Source organism: Salvia hispanica, chromosome 2 (genome assembly GCF_029641045.1).
Source record: "Salvia hispanica isolate PSC_SH4W2 chromosome 2, Shi_PSC_v1, whole genome shotgun sequence".
Lineage (NCBI taxonomy): Eukaryota > Viridiplantae > Streptophyta > Magnoliopsida > Lamiales > Lamiaceae > Salvia > Salvia hispanica.
Genome location: NC_142693.1, coordinates 21,462,375 through 21,487,009, shown reverse-complemented (window position 1 = coordinate 21,487,009; position 24,635 = coordinate 21,462,375). Strand labels below are relative to the sequence as shown.

The 24,635-nt window shown below is 34.3% G+C and overlaps 4 protein-coding genes and 1 long non-coding RNA gene across 7 annotated transcripts; 2 read left to right on the top strand and 3 right to left on the bottom strand.

The window, feature by feature from the left end:
- Window positions 1-267: 267 nt before the first annotated feature.
- Window positions 268-6,987, bottom strand: LOC125218740 (AP-5 complex subunit zeta-1). Of its 3 annotated transcripts, none has more exons than XM_048120518.2 (16): window positions 6,680-6,983; window positions 6,442-6,582; window positions 5,905-5,996; window positions 4,976-5,072; window positions 4,270-4,313; window positions 4,089-4,177; window positions 3,502-3,593; window positions 3,283-3,429; window positions 2,906-3,053; window positions 2,695-2,771; window positions 2,289-2,360; window positions 1,785-1,832; window positions 1,570-1,697; window positions 1,320-1,509; window positions 1,010-1,217; window positions 268-691 (listed from the first exon to the last, which is right to left on the bottom strand). In XM_048120518.2, exons 1-16 carry the CDS (start codon window positions 6,779-6,781, stop codon window positions 642-644), a joined length of 1,725 nt encoding a protein of 574 aa, XP_047976475.1. In that variant the 5' UTR covers window positions 6,782-6,983; the 3' UTR covers window positions 268-641. The 3 variants fall into 3 exon arrangements, with proteins under 3 accessions (XP_047976475.1, XP_047976553.1, XP_047976625.1); XM_048120596.2 differs by having other exon boundaries at window positions 1,320-1,476; window positions 6,680-6,981; XM_048120668.2 differs by lacking the exon at window positions 268-691 and having other exon boundaries at window positions 1,100-1,238; window positions 6,680-6,987.
- Window positions 6,988-7,402: 415 nt separating this feature from the next.
- On the bottom strand, window positions 7,403-9,451 carry LOC125210001 (eukaryotic translation initiation factor 6-2-like). Its single transcript, XM_048109581.2, has 8 exons — window positions 9,310-9,451; window positions 8,946-8,999; window positions 8,777-8,873; window positions 8,615-8,700; window positions 8,481-8,525; window positions 8,087-8,217; window positions 7,860-7,970; window positions 7,403-7,787 (listed from the first exon to the last, which is right to left on the bottom strand). The coding sequence occupies exons 2-8, from the start codon at window positions 8,953-8,955 to the stop codon at window positions 7,530-7,532; spliced, it is 738 nt and encodes a 245-aa protein (XP_047965538.1). The 5' UTR covers window positions 8,956-8,999; window positions 9,310-9,451; the 3' UTR covers window positions 7,403-7,529.
- A 4,376-nt stretch (window positions 9,452-13,827) lies between these two features.
- LOC125204205 (protein GRIM REAPER-like) lies at window positions 13,828-14,304 on the top strand. The gene has a single exon (XM_048102788.2). The coding sequence runs from the start codon at window positions 13,828-13,830 to the stop codon at window positions 14,302-14,304; it is 477 nt and encodes a 158-aa protein (XP_047958745.1).
- A 4,287-nt stretch (window positions 14,305-18,591) lies between these two features.
- On the bottom strand, window positions 18,592-20,863 carry LOC125213377 (protein CUP-SHAPED COTYLEDON 2-like). Its single transcript, XM_048113892.2, has 3 exons — window positions 20,701-20,863; window positions 20,334-20,617; window positions 18,592-19,423 (listed from the first exon to the last, which is right to left on the bottom strand). Exons 1-3 carry the CDS (start codon window positions 20,861-20,863, stop codon window positions 18,959-18,961), a joined length of 912 nt encoding a protein of 303 aa, XP_047969849.1. The 3' UTR covers window positions 18,592-18,958.
- Window positions 20,864-21,049: 186 nt separating this feature from the next.
- Window positions 21,050-23,617, top strand: LOC125213385 (uncharacterized). Its single transcript, XR_007174936.2, has 2 exons — window positions 21,050-21,179; window positions 23,223-23,617. It is a non-coding gene; the product is annotated as an uncharacterized LOC125213385 (long non-coding RNA).
- Window positions 23,618-24,635: the final 1,018 nt, after the last annotated feature.

Here is a 24,635-nt window from a genome sequence, read left to right as displayed (position 1 = left end):
ACCTAGCATAATATCATTCAAATCATAACTTTTCATAATCTCAAACTCTCAACTTTTGAAACTATAATATAAAATCACAAGTTTCTTCAATCTTTCCAAACTACATCATTTTGAATATGCTGAAATATTTTAATTAAAACTCAAAATATAACAATATCATTTTATTGTCATATCATATTAATTTTAATTTTGATCATCATCAATTGAGAAAAAATAAAAGATTATGATTTAATATTGTATTAAAAAATTCACTATGAAATTAACTAGTAATCAAGAAAAAATTGTTTTTGAATGATAATCCATAAATTTATCAATACATATTTGAATAAAATATTTGTACTCATAATTATTAATTATGAACAATAATATAATAGCAGAAGTCATTCACATGTATATATGCTGCTCTAATACTGTAAAAGATAAAGAATTAGTATTAATTCTCTTTTTTCTTTCTCCATCGATCCAAAAATGGCCGAAACTCCCAAAACCTCTATTTTAGCTACATCACTTCTCCGCCCGACCTCACTCCGGCACCAGATGGGGCGGCGGCTTGGCCTACGCTGGCTCCATCATTGTTTGCATCTGTATTGTGATCTCTACTAATTCAGAACATGGAGGTGGTACTGGAACGGGAACGAAGGCTATTCTGTCGGAAGAACGTCCAGAATCGAGAAGTCGTGGGGAGGGGGACCTGCCACAAGAAATTAGTACATTCGTCAGTTAACACGATATGCATGGAAATGCAAAACTATGTTGTAAAGGATATTAATAGACGTTTAGTCATAATATAAGTTTGATAATATTCACGTCCACAACCAATAGTCACGTTTTTTCCATTTTTGGTCGTTCATCTTCTATTTTTAGCAACTTAGAAAGTGAGTTTTATTTTCACTACTTCAGCCACTTCTTCTATCCATCTATCTTCCTATTTTACCAATTTTGCATTAGAATATGAAAGGGAGCAACTGTGATAGTTACTTAAGTAGTCATTTTGAATATGAATGCTTACCTTCTTGACCACCTAGGATGTAGAATGGAATATGAGCTATCATTTTCTTATGGCCTTCATTCCAGTTTATGGTGCCTGGGTGTTGTGTTAATTTGCCCGACGTAGAAGGGCCCAAGACCGATAAACATATTGCAGGCTCGTTCATTAAACCCAAATAATCCTGGGCGCGCTTCCACACCCTCGCATCTGAAAGTCGAGAGCGTGCAACCTGCAGATATGTGCCAAATCACTAACAAATCAGGTTTATTTAAGAGGCAAACATAAACAAGTGTGGCAACGAAATAAAATGACCAGCGTTCACGGTTTTGACCTTTGCTAAAGATACACGGGCCCTTGGAAGTAATTCTCGGTGATAAGTGGCAAGTTTTGCTATGGCAGTCACGACAAAACATAGAAGCCTTGACTGGGAAGATTTTCTGAAACTAGAGCTCCCTGAACCATGCGCTGCTTCACCTAACCCCAGGCGACTTCCCAAAATCGAGGACAATATGAGTATCAGCCTATCGGGATAAATGTGAGACCATCCATATCATGCGATTATCTATGAATATGATACATACCTTGCTGATAGATTTTCATATAAAAGTAATTCCAAACTCTCAAATAGTTCACGAGCTGCATCTTTGTGAGATTCACCACCGCCTCCATACTCCCCAATGGCCCAACAGAGCTGTAATCCTAACTCAGTCTGTACAAGAATAAGAGGGGAGTTTGATGAAACAGAAAAGTGAGAATATTTGTACGTTCGTAAGAGAAATGAGCATGCTCTTCAGACCTTTCCAGGATTGTCAAAAGCTTCCCCAAGCCTGTCCACGATAGGCTTCTGCATTTTTTACAAATTAACGTCTCACACGAGTCAAAAACAATTTGATGCACAATTTTAATAAGAAACGAAATTACCCAAACTTCTTGACATTTACCATGTTAGTGCAAGCATTGATTTCTTTTAGGAATAGTCTGCTATGAAATATGCTGGCTTCTCTTTCAAATTGAAAAAGAAGCATTTTCCACTAGTGGTTTAAGAATGTTTAGTGTCCAAATAAAGCTAATTCTAATCATACTTTGGGGGGAAAAGTTACAGGATTAAGCACTATTTGTGGAAGTAGGTGGTGAATAGGAAGTGACTTAATGTGGTGCCATCAATCAATAAAAAGTAGCGATATCAAAATTTAATAAGCAGCATCCAACTTATCTACTTTCTTATAAATGAACTTGAACTTGAACTTATTGCTTGATTTTATATGGTCTAATTTTCAAAATAGATAATGTAAGAAATTACCTTAAGAAGTGCAATGAAATGAGGAGATCGATGAAAGGCAGAAAGCATAAATTCTAAGAGCCTCTTCTGTACCTGCATTGTACATAAGACAAGTCATACCATTCATTAAATAACACTTTCATCACTGGAGTATTCATTAAAATCTGTATTATGTTTAAAATCTGTATTATGTTCATAAACATGTATTGGGGAGGTGGTGCCACAATGGATGTAGGGGACGAGGCCAAAAAAAGGGGTAAACGAAAAGAGGGAAACATCATAAGTGAGGCTGATAAAATGCTATTATTGTTTATATAACATGGTAGTATTACATGGAATATAAAATTGAGAGAAAATATAATTTTACTTCATACAGATTGATGCGATAAGGATGCCAATATGGTGAAGAAAAAAGAAAAAAAATTACCTCATAGCAAAACATTTTGTCTGGAAATAAGGTTGAATATCTCGCCATAATCAAAGGAATCAGAGCACATATTAACGCTGGCATACAGATTAGTTAGAAACCAACATCAGAGTCCAAGAAAACCACTCTGCCCAGATGTACTTACGAGCTTAATTCAATAAATCATATTTTGATAAAGATATAATAAAGAAAAAGCAATCTATATACGTACAATCGTTAGCATCGTAAACTGCTAGTTTGAAATAGGAATCTAGAAGCTGTGGAGCTATTTTCAGTGCTTCTTTCAGTCTATTGGACAAAGGGGTACTTATTACTGCCTGCAAAGCTGATGCCATAGCGGGAGAGGTCCAATGACGTTCCTGAAACATCAGAGAGAGAACAAGGTAGATTTCTTTTAGTATGCCTGACAGTAAGCATATTCCCTAATACTGGATTTTATTTCTTCCTCAATTGCCAATTTCATCTAAAATGGTGGATGGGGATAAAATGAAGTAGAGGAAGGAGTTAAAAAAAAGGATGCCGAGTTCGATGAAGAAAGGGGGGGAAGAAATGCAATATTAATTCTACCCATTACAGAAAGTACCATACAGCAAGGCCCTCATTCTCATCCTTGAGGAGATCAAGAAAGATAGGGTCAGCTGCAGCCATAGGAGCACTATCTTCAGATTCAGAATCTGCACCTCCATCTCCTATCATTGAGCCAGTATATGCCTCATCCATGAGAGCAAGCAGCATCTGTTTCATATGGGAATAACTATCAGTTACAAAATAAAACATAAATGTTCACTGTCATTAATTCTTACACACCTCAGGTGCAGCACTTTTCTGAATTGAAGCTATGCTGCTTCCCACAAGTGACCCTGAACTTCTTTCCACCTTTTCCAATGCCACAACCAATACTAGTTAAAACATAGAGAAAAGGTGTCACGGTCTAGAAACATAAAAAGCAAATTATTGAAAATAGTAGTGACGTGAGAGCAATAATATAGGTCTCAGTCACTTATTCACTTATATGAATCCACACATGATTCAGTATCAACCAATGTCAGTACATTAAAAAGAATGTAACAATAAAACAAGTTGTCAAAGATTTCCCCTTCTTCTTGTCAGCTACTACATTTTTTTGCATGAGAATCATTACAGGCATCCTTACTATGCCAACCCATTTAGTATTGGTGACTTTAACAGGAAACAGAGGGATATGTTTCATTGTAAAGCAATATAAACATTAAATATATGGTTTGAAACTTGTTATCATTCTTAAACAATATATGTACACTAATACACACACACATATATTGTAAGATGCTAAAGTAAGCCCTCTAAGTTTCAAAGTACAAGGGAACTGGAAAGCATCAGAAAAGAAAGCATAAAGTCAAGATAAATGTACTTACTAGGTAAGTCTACAAGGGCCGGAAACAGGGGAATGAACGACCCAGGAGAGATAAATCCAGAGAAAATACTCAGGAATAAGTTTTTTAATCTGCGTGACAAAGGTGCAATATAAATGGGCTAACCAGAAAATAACAATCAAAATTCAATATTCAGAAGACAATAACACAGTATGAGACTTACTTCTCTCCATTCCATGCAATCAGTTTCAGCATTAAAGGGAAGAACTGCAATTTTCAATATAATTGACATACATAAGCAATTGAGACAAACTTTAAGGGGGGAGAAAAGAATGTGAAAGAGTTCAATTCATAAGCCAATGTTTATATTTTAGACTATTATGTGCTTAACAGTATAATACATATATAGGAGATAAATCTCAATTTCTGGCTGTTCACACAGAAACCAAAACAATGTGTTGAATCTCTATGCCACTGAACTTCTAACAACAAAGTATAGCATAAGAGCTGACATGAGTTACAATGCCCATAATGTACATCAATATAATAACTAATTGACATTTTTCAGAAACTCAGTTGTACAATACCACTCTAAAAAATAATTGACGTTCCATGCCACCAAATGGTTGCCCATTCATAAATACGAACAGAGCTTTTTGGGCATAAGTCTTATAGAGTTAATCAGAAATGTTCTTCAAAAATCTATTCCGGGAGTTTTTCAGTTCCCCAGTGTAAAGGTTTTATAAATCCAATCAATAAGTGTCTAAGAAGAGAAAAATCATTGGATTGGACGAATCCTCAGCTGCTGGTACCTTTAATTATTTTTTTATTTTTTTTGCACTTATCATGGGTGATGGGACTGAGCATTGATGTCAAATTTATCGTACGAGTTGCGATAGTTCCAGTTATAAGAATTATCCAAATTATACCTGCGGAAATAATGTAGGGAAAGCCTTCAGAAGTTTTGTTTTGTTTGAGCTCAGAAATGCAAGTGATGCTTCTGCAACAACAGGGTCTGCAAACTCACTGCACCAAAAATTAAAATGGATAGGAGTATAATGAAAATCAAATTAATGATTTGAGATCTATGTGAGGGCATAAGATAATGACTGTGAGAATACATAAGCTTAGAAAATTGATAGAGGAAAGATAACTTACTTTCTTTTAGCTTCAACTTAGCCACAAAAGCAATTGCAAAACTTAGCCAAAAAAACAAAACTTTGAAGCGCCCTCATTTCACTTTTTTATTTTATTTGTTTATAAGAAACAAACAAATTTTATTGCTAAAGAAGATACTACTAGTCAAGCCTAAAATATAGATACTCCTTAATCCAAGCAATACAAATCCAGTCATAGTTAAATCTGATATGGTGTAGGCTTTTTAAGCTTGTTATGATTTGACACCCACTAAGAAACTTAAAGCTTAACCCTGTTTCATACCACTTGAATCCCTTCCCAGTCAAAGAGACCAGCATAGTGCTGAACGATTAGCTCCCATAAGGATGGGTTCACCTTTTTTTCATTAATGAGACCCATAGGACTCATTTGATTGTTAGTTGCTTGAGATAAACTGAAATTTGCTCAATCCCTCAATGTGAGGATTAAAAAAAACCTACTGTAAGTAATCATGTTTATTGATTAATCAAAGTTCACAAACAACAATGATCCTAAGTGAAACCATAAGTAACTTACTGCACTGTTCATACTTGCAATTGGCATTATTAATCTTTTGTATTTATTTGAGACTGGACTTTTAATTACCAAAGCATACAACTCGACAAAATAAATTGGTCAATGCATATGCTGCCACTCTCCCAACTCTATCTTAACCTTATAGGAGAGAAATTAATTTGCTTACCGGCTCAAACACGAGCGGAAAAATGTCCTCAGACTAGGTTCAGCATCGAGTAAAACTATATCTCCAAAATCAAGAAAAAATTGTAGAATTGCCTGATGACAAAAGAGTAACCAAACAATGAGAAAACCACTACAGCAGGCATGTATAAACCAAAAAGGACCTGAACACTATGAGTACTGGCATGCTGATATTAGAAACACCTTATCTAAAGTTGAAAACTTGAAATGTCTATGAAATTCTATACAAACATACAATATGTATTTAGATGAAAAAGTATAGGAAATTCCAGAGCGATAAGCCTAAAGTTACAACAAATTGTTTAGTCAGGAGTCTCTTCTAGCAACATCGTGACAAGGATAACATCAATATCCTCCAAATACCTCATCCAAATTATGAGATTGACCCGACCATAAAAAATTCAAATAACTAAAGAATTTGAGGACGAACTATTGACATGGCTTTATCGGTAACAAACAGTTAGGAATATGATTATACATCTTGAGAAACAGCGGCGATAACACAAAAAAGGACATGTACCAGCAAAAGGAGGCCGCTGGAGGCTTGAGTCTGCGAAATTGAAGCAACACAGCGATGAAATATCTTATTGAGCAGTGGATAAACCCTAGCTACCAGCTCGTCCGATTTCTCGCCTTTGCAGAGCTCATAGAGACTCTTGACCTATACAATCCACATAGGAGATCAGCAAATCAGGAAGAAGATCACCAAAATTGCATAGGCACAGCAAAAATGTAGAAATTGTGATACGAAATTCAACCGAATTAAGAAGGGAAGGATCGGCGGCGGGGTCGGCGGAATCTCTGGCGGCGGAAGAGAGGGATCGGAGATGAGATTCCCATTCTTTATCTTTATCCCCCATTTTTTCCAGTGAAGCTGAAATTGCGATTACCTTGCTCGATTATATCAATCGAGGCGCGCTGGTGAAATCTTCAATCTTCGAAGTGAATCAGTGATCTTCACTGTTCTTTCTTCAGTTTACATGTTTTTGTTATTCCGTGAAATTCAACTGCTCCATTTTTTCATAAAATTTAAAACATTTAGCATTTTCATATTTCAACGTAAAACTATAATCTACTATCATTTCTAAAATTGTGAGATTTATTTAATCACCATATGTGATGATAGTTATTTTAGCATTATGTCCTTTATTCTGTCTGATTTTGACGTTCTATTTGGACTGTGCACATGTTTTTCTACAAATTTCTTATTTCAATTAGTATATTTTTATACATTTTATTTGATTTTTATTCCATACAATTTAAAACATATTATCATTTTCATTATTTACACATAATACCATCTTATCTACTCCATATAATTAAAATCCATGACATATACTAGTTGGAAATATGACACAGACTCTTCAAATTATTTTATATACTTTCAATTTTTTACCAAATCAATAGATAAAACATTTTCTTGCAATCAATAAATAGGGATTCATTGCCTACTCAAAACGCCACAACTTTGTAAACTGACATGGGACAAAAAACAACTGATATATATTGATGGATAATATCGTATCACAACAAAGAAAAGAAGTTTGTCAAATTCAAACACTAACAAAATCTGGTCATACCGCTTGGTACAAAAGCAAATTATGTGTTTCACACATAGGTATCGATCAAAGATTTCCTCATTTCATCGACCAGCGCACTAGGTTTAGAGTCCCTCAGCTTAAACACACTCTCGATAACAGACAACTCGGTCGCTGTGGTGTCTGACCCACAGAAAGCCGTCCAGTCATTCACTGTCAGGCCAGCAGCTATCACGTCGCTACCACGGTTCACAGTCCCAGCGACCAAAGGAACTTGGAGGAGTGTCGAGAGCTCATCTAGATCTTCAATGGATGTATGAGGATGGACCTGTCAAAACGAACAAATTTGTAACAAAGAAAAATGATCCAGATCCTCTTCAAAAAAGAATTGAAGTCTTACCAGGCCACCTCTGTTGGAAAAGGTACAATAACTCCCGACAAGAATATTGCCGGCTACAGTCTGACGGAAAACCTCCACACCAAGCACATCTGCGATCAATTCCTCAGTTTCCTAACAGATATTATTGAACATCAGTAACTTTCTTGAATTGCATCAAGACTAATGATTGGCACCGTATTCAATACTAAGCAGGAGCTAAAAACTTTGCAGTTCCTTAGAATGTTTACCTTGTCGAGGTCAGGATGCGAAAGAGCAACGTGATCATTGCAGGAAATGCAGTTACCTAGGGCAGATAATCTCTCCTCAATTCGCTGAACAACAACGGAATCAGGGAGACTGTTCCTTAAGTGCTGAAGCTCTATTATAAGCACAACACAGTAACAACATCAGGTCTACGAAAATCAGATAATCAAGTAATATTCTTATTCGCAAAAGAAGACCACATCATAGAGAAATAATCAGAATTTTGCAACACAATGACACAACAATATATGAATAAAAACGCTTAATGTGAGCTGCACAACTAGGGCTTCCAGCAGTTGCAGCATCCAAAACAATCCTTTCACAATCCTAATACAGCTATAACTCTAAATTATTACTACTATTAAGTTTTGGGATCACCTTGATCAGTAGTATTGTGAGGCAAAAGCAAACCATTCTTATTTCCTGCACACATAGTAAATTTATTCGTGTAAGTCAATAAGTAGTGTGACTAATTCAAGGAGTCAATAAACAAAACACAACCAAACGCCGACCTGCACATAGACGTCCAATAATTCTGGTACCCGCAACCGAGGCTTTCACCACAGGAATCACATCAGCCAACTCAGCCTCAAATGTGCTGCCACCAAACACCAAGTATTACACTAACGAAATAAATACATAACCACTGCCAAAAGCCGTTACTCGTATGATACCTGTAGAAGTTCTCCGAACCCCCAATCGCAACCAGACAGTAGGCATTGGTAAGCTTGGAGAAAACCCCAATCTCACAGTTATTCTCGTATTGCAATCCTGTGAATCCAAACAAAATTAACAATGACTCTATTCTCTAATACTCGTGTTTAACCAACCAAAAATACTCACTTGTTGCCATAGTAAAGGATAAGGAGCTGGACGATGAACAACAAACGTTCAAATCTGCACATCAAACAATAGATAAAAACCGAATAAAAATCTCCACTACAAAATAAACCGCAACTTAAAGCTGAATACAACTATGAGAGACACTAAACCTAAAACCCTAAAACCCTAAATCCCAAATACTACTAAATTCCAGCTAGGATTGTACAATCGCCGCTATATAGAAATTAAATTAACTACTCAAATTGCACTGCAAGATCAATCCAACATTAGAATCGAATAGTTGCAATACTACTGTTTCAAACACATACACCTTTCTAATTTTTGAAAATGTTGCTTAGATAAACATAGAAGGGGACAGAAATACCTTAATTAAGTAGAAGAATAAGCGATTAATCTCAAGAAGAAGATAAAAAGCGGCGGTGCGGTTCCTAGCCGGAAGCAGAAGCTTGGAGATGGGGGAGGTGAAGAAGAATTTTAGGTCAAGATTTTATAATTTTATTTAATTTTTCTTTTAGGCTTTAAATATTCTGGGCTTGTTTCTGGGCTAATGATTTAGTTTCAGTGAAAACCCAATCAATTGTCTTTGGAAAAAATTAAACATCTGGTTTATATCACAAATTTAAAAAATATTTGAAAAATTGGTAGTAATTTTTAACTAAAGCGACGTTATTTTATGCATAAATAATCGACATATTTTGACTCGACAATAACATTCATTATGATTTCCTAAATACGTGCAAAAAATGAAACAGGTCATATTAACTGGAACTAGGACGGACAATTTTTGATACAACATAATAACATGATACGGACCCCCACGAAATTAACACGACACGAACACGCACGTTCAAGATTTGGGTCATTATTGGGTCGACCCAATAAGAACACGAAGATAACGGGTTGGGTCTGATCGTGTTTGGGTTACACGTGAAGAAAAAAATAATTATTTTTTATTAATTAAAAAATTATTAAACTTTAATTTTTAGTTATTTTTGTTGATTAAAAATATTATACTTTAATTTTATTAATTAAGAAATATTAATTAATTTTTTATGATTATCAAGAAAATATTATGCTTAGATTTTATTTAAAATTATTTTTTTTAATTATTTAATTTTATTATATAGATTTAATATTACAATACTTTAATTTTATTATTTTGATTAAGAAAATAATTATTTTAATTTGGTATTTATTTATTTTATCGTGTAATATCATGTTTAAATCATATAATAACATCATGTGAAGCTAACTTACTATCATTAACAGAGAGTTAAACTTTTTTTAGGTACACAATAACACGCACGAACCCGTTGGGTTGAGACACGATAAGAACCCGATGATTTTGGGTTAGGTTGAGTTGGGACACGATTGGGTTGGGTCGACAATGGATTGACACGATAACGACTCAACCCGCACGATTTGACAGCCCTGACAAGAACGGAGAGAATACTAATGACTAACTCGAACAAAACATAATTAAATTCTAAAATTGAATAGGAAAGTGGTTTAATAATTTTGTAAATCAGAACAAGATCAGTATGAAAAATACGTCTCAACAACATAATGGTTTTGTAAATCGTATTGGTTTTAGAAAAAATGTGTTTCCAATCCTCTTCTAATGCAATGGTGTTTGTTACTCCCTCCGTCCCAGGATAAGTGAAGCACTTCTTTTGGGCACGAGATTTAAGAAATTAATATTTAAAGAGTTAAAGTAGAAAAAGTAAAGTATGAGAGAGATAAAAGTAGAGAAGTAAATAGAGAATAAAGTAGGTGGAGAAAAAAAGTACTCCTAATGCCGGACTAAGGGAGTAAGAGATAAGATTTTTTGCTAAATAGAGAAATAACTCACTTATAGAGGGAACATCCGAAAAGTGAATATGACTCGCTTATTTTGGGACGAAGGGAGTACTTATCATGTAAAACAGTTGAATAACGGTACACATTTTAAAGGAAATACAACAAAAGCCATAATAGGAAAGTTTGCAAAGCAATATTGTAAAGCATTAGAGAGAGTGTACTATGTTGTTCATGATTTGTTTTTCGATAATTATATCATGCTTAATCTGATATATATGTAGCTAACAAGAGAAGGATCTAGAAATGATGCCACACATAAAACTCCTCTAGTGAATGTTGTTGTAATTATATCACGCTTTGTGTGCGTGTTGAGCACGCCCATTGCCAATGAGAACTTCCTTCCAACTAGTATTATGACGTGACAGATCTTTTATTATAGCTTTTATTATAGCTGTGGTGATAACGTTCTCATGCATCGCATCTTGATCTGAGAAGTTGAGCTTGCACTAAGTGGATAGCATGATTGCTTTCTATACATAGGCTAACACATGTCAATGCAATTCATATTTCATAATGTATATCATTGGGGGTTCTTTATTAAGTTCACAAATTATAGTACTATGTTTTTATTACAGAACATAAAATATGTGAGTAGAAATATTATTAACTCGTTTTGAGGTGGGCTCAAGAGGGATAGGTTGTATTGGGACTAGGTGTTTTGAAAAAGGCCCAAATAGCGCCTATTTCATAAGTATCATAGCTCAGCCCAATTGCTCAATCAGATTTACTTGGTATTGTTAAACATATGTGCTATGAGATTTCATTAACATGTCCAAACATTTTTTTGGAATATAAGTACAAGATTGTACTCCATAAAAGTACAATAATAATAATAATAATAATAATAATAATAATAATAATAATAATAATAATAATAATAATAAGCTACAACAAAATATGGTCTATAATAATAAAAATACATTAAAATTTACTTCATAAAATATTAATTATTATTATTGTTCTAATTATTATAGGTTGCCTTTAAAAAAAATATATTGAATATGTAAATAAATAAGAATTCTAAAATTGAAAAAAATAAAAGTAGGGGGAAATATAGAATGGTGGTAATTCTAAAAGAATGCACTACTTCCATTAATTCTAGAATTCTTATCATTTTTAAACAAAAAATAATCAAACACTTAAATTCAATTTATGATCAATTCATTTGCTCACGACATAATAATGCCAAAAGTCGACCTACATATTTTATTTTCTTATTTTTCAAACACCGTATTATGTTTAGAGCACAACAAAACCATCCAATACCAAATTTTTTGTGCATTTAAATTTTCATGATTCCAAGACAATCAATAATTTTTTCACTTCTTGAGAATTTCTTTCCTTCTGATTCGGATACGAAAAGGAACAAATATTTAGTGGAATATTTATTTTGATTAAAATAGTAATTTTATTTAGGCTATATAGGTTGGTAGAGAGTCAACTTAGAACATTACGATAGGTATGTTAATAATTTTTGTTAGTATTGGACGGTCGGCCATGTTGTATCATATTGTGTCCCCGTCCTGTTTTACGATAATTTTTTTTAACAAAATGTAATATAAATATTCAACTGCACAATTTAGTGTGTTAGTTCAATTTCATGATAATTAATTTAATCTGCATTTGTCGAAATATAACGTGAAATATTTAAAAACAATTATCACCAGGATTGATTATTTTATAGTACTAGTAATGTTTAAGCTCCAAGTTTGTTGCGATCGATAAATATTTGTTAGGGTTCATAAATAAAAGATAGATTTTATTGAAATAGTTAAAATAGACCATATGTTAGATACAAAATTGAGGAATAGAAAAGATAATAATTCATATAGATTTGAATTCTATACATTTGTAAATCATAGATTTAGTGTGTTTGTTTGTTCAAAGTCGATTTGGATGAATGTATAAACAATTAATGTTCAAAGCTATCCACTTCATTAAAGCTTTGGGAAATGAGAAAGTATCCCATATTGAAGAAATAAAGGAAAACAGCCTTTTTATGTTTAAAATTCGAAAAATTATTGTATACTAATATTTTTATAAATATCCATTTAATTATAGATATGTATATTTTCCATAATATTTCAGTCTTGGTCATTTGAACGATCAGATCCATTCGATCGATTAAACCATGGATCAATAGCTTTTACGATTCATTCTCTTATTTTTAAAACTATGAAGCAGTCCTATTTCCCACGCAAGAGTTGTCCTTATTAATATTTCTGTTTATTTATTTAGGGAATTTGATAAAATAAATTTGGAGGATCAAATGCCTAATTCGGTTCATCCGGCAGAATAATGGGGTCCTTTTTTTCGTGCACTCAACAAGGTCCGGGGAGTGTTAATCAAGCCATGATTAATTTAATTAAGTCATTAGCAATTCTGATTAATTAACTAAAAACATGTCTACTTATCCAATTATGATATCAATTTCAAATAACTATATTATTCTTTTCATGTGGTTCTTTTGTCACGATCGTCAGGCCTAACTTGGTTGATGCCAATGGAAATTAAATTGTCAGATGTTGAAGGGTTACAAAAGGCTGAAATTGCATGAAGAAGAAATAAAGAACAAAAAAAGTAAAATATAATTTTATATTAATATAATCAGCATTCACATATATAATTATAAAATATAGATCTAATGGAAACTTATAGCAGCATTTTTTTTTGTTGCGTCCAATCCTCCAAATAACCTCTTAATTATAATAATAACAACTTATCATATACTCCTAATTAATTTGAAAATATTAGGCATAAGATAACCTAGCTAGTTGATAAGTCAATTCACCACCAATCAAAAAATCAAAACATAAAAGATAGAATTACGTTGAGTCGATATCAAATGTCTTGGATTCGAGTCTACAAGATTATCGAGTATTATAAAAATAACAACATCTACAAATATATTATGCTATAACAATTATTTATCCTCAAACTCTCACAAAAAAAGAAGCTATTTAAATCCCCACAAACAACCCTTAAATTCATACTCAACCAACCTCTCCATGCTAGAGAGACAATGGCCAAAACCCTAACCCTCCTCACCATCTTCTCACTCCTCCTCTCCCTACCACTCTTCCAAGCCTCCTTATCCTTCGAAGACGGGGAAATCGAGGGGGAATACTACCTCCTCGACTCCCCTATCCCCACCACCAACGCAGCCAGGTCAAGAACCAACCGGTTCTTGGCCTCTGCAGTAAAAAAAGGCGTGAGCTGTGGCGCCGCGACTGCAGCGAGCCACCACAGCGTCGCGACATGCAACGGGATGTGGGCGAACAACGGCACGTGCCTCCTCTACTGCTGCAAGAAGCACTGCCGCAACGTGCTCGGCGACCACAACAACTGCGGCGTCTGTGGCCACAAGTGCCGCTTCGCGGAGCGGTGCTGCGGCGGCGTTTGCACGAATGTGTTGGGAAACGCCGCGAATTGCGGCAACTGCGGCAGGAAATGCCCTCTTGGAGTCAAGTGTGACTTCGGTTATTGCGGTTATGCATAAAAGAGAGAGTTTTTTTTTTGGGGGGGGGGGGATTCCTTTGATATGTAATAAAATTATAGTATAAATTAGTATTGATTTAGCTAGTGTGATACTATATTATTAATTCTCTTTTTATTTCTTTATGCATGATAATTAACTGTTATAGCGTAAGATTTGCTTTTTTGTTAGTCGTCGAAGAAAAATATAACCATTAAGAGAGAAGTGCGAAAATTTATACTCCTAATTACTGTCCACGCTAATAAAATGCATCAGCAACCACGAATGTTAGAATCAAAATTTTCAAAGACTAGTTTTTTATTAATGTTGTTTTTATAATAAAGGGCTATGATGAATAAAATATGAGCAACATATAAAAGAATTATCCTTATTTAATTGTAAGAGCTTCATGTCATCATATTGGACTAAATTGTTAAGAGTTTGATGGTTGAATTATTGTCATGTACTTGAGGGCATGAGGTTTTGGACCGAGTAGTCTTTGGAAATTGTGGAGCCCAAAAACACATACTCCAATACACTTTAACGGTGCTATATAAATGTGCTATTAGACATAAATTCCAAAATTTCCACAATTCATTATGTTAAATTCCCCAAGTTCAACTTTCTATCTCGTTACCGAATATATGTATGCATATCTAAGAAAGTAAGAATTACTTCCTAGGTCCGTTATTAGTAGTTCTATTTAAATTTGCCCTGAAATTTAAGAACTGGAGTATAAAGGAAAGTAAGTGAAAAAGATATATAAATATGTGATCCATTTTATAGTATAATAATACTCCCTTTGTCCCATTAAATATGTAATATTTAGAAATTCACACGAGATTTTATGTAGTATTGTTTTATGTGTTAATGAAGAGAGAGTAAAGTAAGAGAGATGAAAAAGTAAAGATAGAGTTGTTTCTAGTTAAGGAAATGTTTCATTTTTAATGGGATAACCTATAAATTAAAACGTTCAATTTTTAATGAGACAAATGGAGTATTAGTTTTATAATAAAATGTGAATGGCTTCAATTAAATAGTACTCATCCGTTCCATATTCGTGAAGACATTTCTTTTCAGCATATGATTTAAAAAAATATGTTAAATGAGTTAAGTAAACAGAGAATAAAGTAAGAAATGAAAATGTAGAGAGATGAAGGGAGAACAAAGTAAGAGAGAATAAATTAAGAGAGAAAAAATGTATTGCCTTCTGCTAGAAATTGACTTTCACTATTATAGAACGTATCAAAATAACACAATGATTATACTACTACAAAACGAAGGGGGTAGATGTAACAAAATATAGGAAAATGAATCTAAATTGTCACAACATGATACATGCATACTTCATCTATCCCACGATAATACGCAATTTTGATTGAGTAAGCATTTTAATGCATAATAGCTAAAGTATAAAAAAGATTAAAAATAACAATAATTAAAATAATGTTAGTTGAGAATGAGTCTCATCTCAAATCTCAATTGAGAAAAAAACATTTCTTAAATTAGAATGTGTATAATCTGGTAGGACGGACAAAAAAAAAAGTGTACGCAATTTTGATTGTGTAACATCCCGGGTTTTAGAACCCTAATTTTTGAGCCCTAGAATTTATTGTTGATGACGTGGCATCGAGAATGCATTTATTTCATGTGATACTATGGCCGAGTTGAGTTAGGGTTTGCGTTGAAAGTTTGAAAAGTCAAACTTATTGACTTTATGATGTGGCATGTGATTTATTTATTTGTGTGATTTATGTGGTAAATTAATTGTTTATGGGTGAGAGAGAATATTAGAGAAAATTTCCATAAATACTTATCACCCTAATTCTTGTAATTTTCGAACCCTAGACCCCTTGGAGGAAGAATTTCTATTTTTCCGGAATTTATTTAATCCTTGGGATATTTATCCAAATTAAATTCCAAGAGCCAATTATTTCCTTGTTTAGAGATGTAAAAATCGAGCCCCCTTGTTTTTCTAGTGATTTTCGAAAATCACTTAATTATGGGAAGGAAAGAATTATTTTATTTTAGTTAATCCCTTATTTGATTCCTTCCATACCTAAAATTTAATTATTCTACCAAATCTTTCCATACTTCAAGAGATCTTGCCTTACTTTATTTTAATCAATATTCAAGAAATCCATGCCTTATTTAAAGGGCATAGAAATCGGCCCCTACCTTGTTTCATGGAGGATTTTCCTTATTTTATTTTGCTCCATGATATTTTATTCTATATGGAAAAATACCAAAAACAAAACCATGGCTAATTACCTAGCCTAATTTTTGAAAATTAGGAGATATTGCCATCTTCTATTTTTGTTAATTCTTCTTCCCTACTTCACAATATTATTTCATTTATTTATTTAATTGGGAGAATGAGATCTTACCAAATATTCTATTCTAATTACCTAAAGATCTTGTTGAGTACTATAAATAAGAGAAACCCCCTAAACCTAGCCCCCATATTTTCGGCCCCCCACCCCCATTCACTCCCTCAATTTTCTTCCACTTTACTCCATAAATCTTTCATCTTTTGAGAAGAAATCGAAGTTTAATCCGAGGATATTGAAGAACCAAGTCTCTACTTTATTTCTACCGATTGATTTTCTCTAAAAAGGTATTTTTGCTTAAGAGTTATGTTGTTCTTCTTCTACCCCTTCTTTTCTTTTTCTTCCAACCGATTTAATCGGTGTTCTTGAACCTTCATGCATATTAATTGAGTGAAAAAGGGGTAAGAAGGGATATGGGAACATGTGTGTGTGTGTGCCGAGAGTGTGTGAGGTGTGTGTGCCGTGTGTGTGTGTGTTATGCGTGTGAGTGTGTGTTGTGTAGTGTGTGCTTGATGGCTAAATACTTTTGTATGACATATGATGATAGATCTAGGGTTGAGATGCTAAGAAATATATGTATGCTAAGCGTGACTTGAAATTAGTAATTTATGATGAGTGTGACTTGAAATTTATAAGTTATGAAGATTAAGGTGAATCGATGGGAAAGAGGGAAGTAACGAGACATGCATAACTTAAGAGTTATAATTGGACCTAATTTGTGAATATGTGCCTATGTGAGTTTAAAGGTGAAACCTCGGTTGCGAAGCCAGATAACGGAAAAGCGAAACTACTTGAAATCTAAGCAGTCGAGGTGGGCTTTACTCACAAAAACTCTCTTTTATTTTGTCAAAGATAATTATCGGAGCTATAAGGGTGGTTTAACTGTTATGCCATGCCTATGTTTGTTTTATTGTGAGATTGTGTGCCTGATGCCTAGTTTGTGAGTTCGCTCAATTGAGCTATAGGGCTATGGATATGATATACGAATTCGGGTCTGAGTATGGGCCGCAAACCCTACCAGGCTGTGTACACGAGGGGATCGGGAGCCGTCCTAGCCAGTCGGCCGGTCTCGTGGGCGAAAAGCGTGGCCACGCTTTCGTCGCACCATGGAAAGATTGTGATATGTGATTGTGGAATTTGATGAGAAAATGGGGAGTTATTTTTGACTGGCCAGTCTATGGAAAATATTTTGTGATACTCGTGATATTTCTCTTAACTGCTTAAAACTCGAGTTCACTTGGTAAGGGTGGCATAACTTTTGAATAAAATGTTTTGGCAACGAGCTCACTGAGTATTTCAAAATACTCAGCCCTGCATGTGTTTTTCCTATGTGCAGGTTGAATGATGACGAGCGGTGGCGGGTGTTGAGCAGCTCAATTAATTAATGGATATGTCGAACTCTAAGTGCAGTTGTGTCTCCATACATAGCTATGCTTTTTCTCTTGGTCGTTTTCCGCTAAGTTCTAATACTCTGATATGGATTTGGTTGATTGGCACTCTTCTTCGTTTTTGAGGCCTTATACTTTTCTCGTGACGTTATCTTGAAACCTATGTCATTCTCTTAAGTTTTGATCGTCATTTATAAAACTCCCTTTTGTTTACCTATTTAAGTTTCTAGGTTAAGTTGTTGCATTAAATACTCTGATATTTCCCTCGTTTCCTTGGTCGGTACTCTTTGAATGAAATCCTAGCCTATGTATTGATTGCTTGGAGTCGGTTTTGGGTAACAGCCGCCGCATTTATTGTACCCTAGGAGAGCGCGCTGTTACAGATTGAGTAAACATTTTAATGCATAATAGCTAAAGTATAAAAAAGATTAAAAATAACAATAATTAAAATAATGTTAGTTGAGAATGAGTCTTATCTCAAATCTCAATAGAGAAAAAAATATTTCTTAAATTAGAATGTGTATAATCTGGTAGGATGGAAAAAAAAAAAAAAGTGAACATATTCTTACTAGACAAAGGAGTAGGGCACAAAATAGGCAATATATCTGTGCATATTTAAGAAATAACAAAATATAGGAATATGAATCTCAATTGTCACCACAGGAACATGCATAGGTCCAAATATAACTACGTACTACTACAAGGTTTCAACATATATATAAAATGGAAAGGGAAAAGATAAATGTTAATTACTCGACGTAAACTACTACATGATGCTAGATAACCAACACAACGAGTTAACAATAAGTTCTTACAAGCAGCCCCACAACAAAAGTACTAACATAAAACCGAAAACATTAAATGTCTCACACGCACACATGTTCCACATTCCCATAACAAGCTAGAAATTAACCTCCACTCAAACTAACTAACATAGACACCCATATTCCTAGGTCAGGATTAACGCCACATGCAATCCAGCTCACTCCCAACATTTCCATAACACCCCATCTGATCGGCGCCGCCCTCCCCCGCCGCCGGAGGCGGCGGCGGCGGCGCAAAGAAGTACGGCAGCTGGAGATTCTCCTGCAGCGATCTCAGGCTCGGGAAGGCCGGAACCCCAAGCCCGTGCCTTGGCCAATAAGAAGCATAGGACGACGACGACGGAGGAAGCTCCGACACCATTGGCGGCGGCGGTGGCGGAAGGAAAAGAGAGTTGTTGGAGAAACAGGACACGTGCTCCTTGACGTCGTCGTAGGAGCAGCTGGAGGCCGTGGAGGGCTCGAGAAGGGCCGGGAGGGAGGCGGACGACGCAGAGCTGATTTCAGGGTTTGAGCTCACGGCGGCGGCGGGCCGCTTCTTGGCGGCGGAGGAGGAGCTGCCGACGCCGATCTTCTGGAAGAGGCGAGAGATCACCCACTCTCCCTATATAGATTGCCACGTGGCATAGAAAAGTTACATCAAAAACTTTTTAAATTATCGAAAATTGATTTAAGCAATGTTGATTGACAATTTGACATGAATCAATCAAATCTACTATTCGTGACAAGGCAATTAAGAGATTGATGATATCTAAAATGCAATCCGGAACTGGATTTGAATGACTACACAATTTACATGTCACGTCGCATGAGCTGAATATCAATAAAAGGAATTAAAAATCGCTAATAGGAGAAATTATTTTGATGAGCATGTAAAATGTCATTTCGCTATCGTATTAAAACACCATAAAAATGAAAAGGATAGATAATTAATTAGCAGCTTTAAAATCACTGCTGCCATTAAAAAAGCAGCGCAAATGGCGCACAATTATTTCCTTCTGAAAACTCAATAATGCATAATTAATTAGGATGAACAGATTTTAACTGAATGCTCACTCAATAATGCACAATTATTTCCTTCTAATAAAAATTTTGGAACTAAAGCGTCAGGTTAGGTTGAATAGATTTTAACAGAATACTAAAATAACCAAAATAGTAAAAACATCGCATAGCTTTAATCATTATGTTAATATTATTTATTGTCATAAAAATCCCTAATTTTCATTTTTCAAACATTTTTCAACTATAGACACTACTATTATTCTATATATTCTGCTAAAAATATTAACCTATTCACACATGTATAACTAAAAGGTATAATATCAATTTTCACAATACTTCACAACATAAATTAGGCTAAAAATATCAACTTGTTCACACATTATTCTTCACTCACAAAAAATGATGATTTTTTTTCCTAGTACTTTATTTTCCTTCAATTTAACTCAATAACAAGATTAAAATATTTCACCTATGTTACATAAAATAAATTAAATATTTATAAAAAAAATTACCTTAGAATTAGGAGACAAGTAGTGATAAGCAAACTTCCCTTCAAGGCGATACTCATGCATAACCCAATCACTCTTCTCCCCTTTTGGCGCTCTTCCCCTATAGAAAACTAGGGTTTTCTTCATCCCCACCATCGCTCCGCTTCTCGAGCTGTAAATCTCCCGATCCTTCCCCGTCGCCTTCCAGTACCCGGCCTCCGTCGCGCGGTTCGTCCTCAGCCCCGTCGGATACTTCCGATCGCGCAGGCTAAAAAAGTACCACTCCTTCTCCCCCATCTTCGCCCTCCCTAAACCCCCAAAAAATCTCAATTCCATCAATAAACACAAAAATCACCGAATCGAAGAAGAAATTGAACCTGATCCGGCCTACCTGGAAGCTGCCACGGCTCCGATTTGTTGAGATCGACCTCGGCGATGGCGCGGCTGGCGAAATCGCAGTCCAGGACCTTCTTCAGGAGGTAGTACGTGATGAGCTCCTCGTCGGTGGGGTGGAATCGGAAGCCAGGAGGTAAGGCGGCGTTGTTGTTCTCCATTGAGATCGGATTCTGCGATCTGGAGTGTTGAATTGGGGATTTATACGGGGAGAGGATGGAATTGGGGAGAATCAGAGGCCTGCTGCAATCGGCAGCGGGGATAGCGTGTGTGTGTGTGAGTGTGTGTGTGAATTTGTTTGAATATGCGTGCGTGCGTGAGGAAGTGTGCAGGTAATTCTATGTCAGTGGGGGGAAATGAGGAGAGAGGGGGAGAGGTGATGATGAATTTCACCATGGATCGATAAAGCTGATGGATATCTTCGGGTGTCAGCGGCACAGTACAAGATTGGAAAATAATCGTGTGGACAGAGACAAGGTAAATCCATCTCTACCTTTTTTCCTTTTTTTTCTTCGTTTTTTCTGCGATTCACCGCTGTAGATTCACTTTGTCATCACATGCTCTATCCTATACCTGTTCATCTAACTAGCCACGTCACCCTCTTTTTTTTTTGGAACTAATTCATTATTTACTTTATTTTCAACTGTCTCAAATAGTTAAAATTAAACTTAATTTGCTGCAGTAATCATGAATCTAAGTCCAATTCTAGCTAGCGTATTGCGTAATTTTAAAAATCAGTTATAAAAAATGAATTTTAATGTTTTTCTTAATTTTTTACATAATGAAATATTCTGATTTTTAATATGTACTGCTGTGTTATTGATTTGACACTCATATTGTAATGCCAAAAACTCTGATAACTTGAAATTATAGTTGCATAAATGTACTCCCTCGTCCTGGTTTAGGAGTTAGAATTGGTTATGGATGAGTTTTAATAATTTAGTGGAGTGAGTTATAAATAAAGTGAGATGGTGGAGCCGTGGAGTGTATAATAAATGAAGTGAGTTGGTGGAAAGTGAGATACTTTGACTTTTCGGTTTTTCATTTTTTTTGTTTATTTTTATGTAGATAATGACATTTGGTTGTAATTTTGATGAATAATAGGGTAAAATTTTATGTCCAGATATGGAAGATTCTAAATATAATTCTTAAATTGAGACGGATTTTTATGGTAAAATGTGACTCTTAAACTGGGACAGAGGGAGTACTGTAGTAAAAGATTAATCAATGCCTATGGCCTATGGAGTATTGTTTTAAATTGATAACACAAAATTTTCGAATATGGAGTAGTACTACAATTTCTCCAAGGCCAAATCCCAATTGAAAATTAGAAAGATAGTAGGAGTATTAATATTCTTGGCTTTTATAAGTCCCATTAAAGTATACTCCTATATATAAAAAAAATAGTAACAAGAGATTTGCAATTGGTAATGGCTAGGTAAGGCTCTACTCAGGGCTATCATTTACTAACTACCATAAGTTTTCAGAAAAAAAAAACTTGTATGTTAAGCGATGAGTCATTAATTTAGTCAACGAATTATCCAAAAGAAAGGACTACTAATTATCTTAACTGGATGGTTAAAATTTCGCAATCGCATTAACTAACTAATTAATGTCCTACCTTTTTTTGTGCCTAATACTAGAATTATGCTAGATGCAATGACATAACCCTATTTTCAGTTTTGAAAAATGGAGTATTTTTCTACTTTCACGTTAATATTTTAAATTTTTTAAGTCATAACACCTAATTGTAGTGTTGCATCATCTTCTGCCTAAAAGTCAGCCATGAATTTAATTTTATTCATTTCGATATAATTTAATTATTCTTTAATTTTATATATTTATTTATATTGCCATATGATAAGTAATGATTCTTTAAAATTACATGATTCAGTTTGAACCTGCTCAGTTTGATAGATAAGCTATACTATAAAATCGACAGATACTGAATTAAAATTAAAAAATTACATTAATTAAATAATGAAAATTAGTGATTTAATTTTCTAAAATTACATGATTCAGTTTGAACATGCTCAGATTTCCACAACGAGCTAGGCCTTCGTGAAAAGAAGGAAGCATGTCGACTCAATTATTAGAAATGAGGCCACTTTGAGATAGATTGCGCTCGCAACTCTCTAGATCTAACTTCTTAATTGACTTAATTAGTTGTATGCGGTATTATAACAATCATTTTCCTCCCCTACGATCTATCAAATTTCGATAGTTTGTATATGTAAATCTAGAAACAAGAAAAAATGAGCGAATTTATAAACGATCTAAGTTGTGAACTGTCATTGCAAGATTACCAAAAACGAAAATACAACACCATTATATTATATAGTGAATGACCTATCAATCCTTCATATAAGTACAAGTGTGTGTTGTTTCTATTTTCATTATACCCTCAATCAAGCACATATTAAATGCTCTAGATGTGCTCTCTTTGATGAAAAATAAAGTACTACAAGAAGTAAAATTATTTTTTCTTCGTCCACACCTTGACACGAAACTTGTAATCAGACATCCATTCGACCAATAGTTGACTTTGGAGAGGCATGAGAAAAGACAAGAGATATGCAGCTGTAGCATAACTTATAACAAGTTACTTATATAAAGATGAGAGAGAGATAGATAGAGAGATGACGACAAGTGAAGTAAGGTGCGCGCCGCCCTCAAGTTTAGGTGTGGCAGTGGACGTAAAACCCCAAATATACACAAATATTGAGTATGGCGTGACCAATTGGTATTCCACCTGCTGCTCACTGTAATGGGACCACACCATCACACACCAGATCAACCCCTCTCTCTCCCCTTTATTTTCTTTTTCTTTTTCTTTTTCTTTTATTGGATTGAGTAAATTGTTAAAAAGAATCATGATTTTGGTTGAATTGTTATCCATTCTATAATTTTTAAAATTTTGTTTACAATTATGTCCCGGTGAAAATTGTTCTTGGAATTCATCTCATATTTGTATAGCATTGTTGATGAGTTAAACGATATAATTTGTAGTACTTTGTTCTTGAAATTTTATTTGAATAATTTTTATAATTGTAGGATAAATTAGAATTTGAACAAATTTCACGCTATTCAGTAACCAGATTATAGTTACACCCAATTTACAAATTTGATTTGATTTAATATTTGGCAACCCGCACTCTTTGGGTTCGATTGTATGCATATTTGAATTTATTTTATTTTACTATATTAGGTATGGTAAACTGTCAATATTAATAATTTAATTTGAATCCTGATCTGTTGTGCAAATTTTAAAAAAAGTTCAAAGTTTGGATTTATTTACAATCAACTCATGATAAAAGTTCTTAAGTAAATCGTAAGTATGTGATATGAAAATCATTAAATCATATATGGACATCATCCTCGGGTCAACTTCTTTATTTTCATTTTATTTTAATTTTATTTATATTATCTTATTTTCTTAAGTAGTAGAACATATTGTCGGAAAAATCATGGAGTTAGGGTAAATGCTGGTCTGTCAAGCAATTTTAAAAACTAGCAAAAAAATCAAAAGTTAGATACGTTTGCAGTTATTTCATATTGAAATAGTAGTTGGTATGACATACTACGTCCCAAGTTATTTGAGGCGTATTTCATTTTGGATTGTCCCAAATTACTTGAGTCATTTCTTTTTTGGTTAAAAACAAAACATCTAATCAAACTTACTTTATTCTTTCTTTTGTTTTACTCTCTCCCCTCTCTCTTACTTTATTCACTCTTCTACTTTATTTAACTTACTAAACACAATTTTCTTAAATCCAGTGCCAAAAAGAAACGTCTCAAGTAACGTGGAACGGATGGAGTATATTAACATTACGAAGAGTGGAGTTAGTTAAATAATGACACCCTTTTGTTAGAGTACATTGTTTGGTTGAAAAAACAACAAATTAAAATATTGTATGTAGGTTAATATTTTTT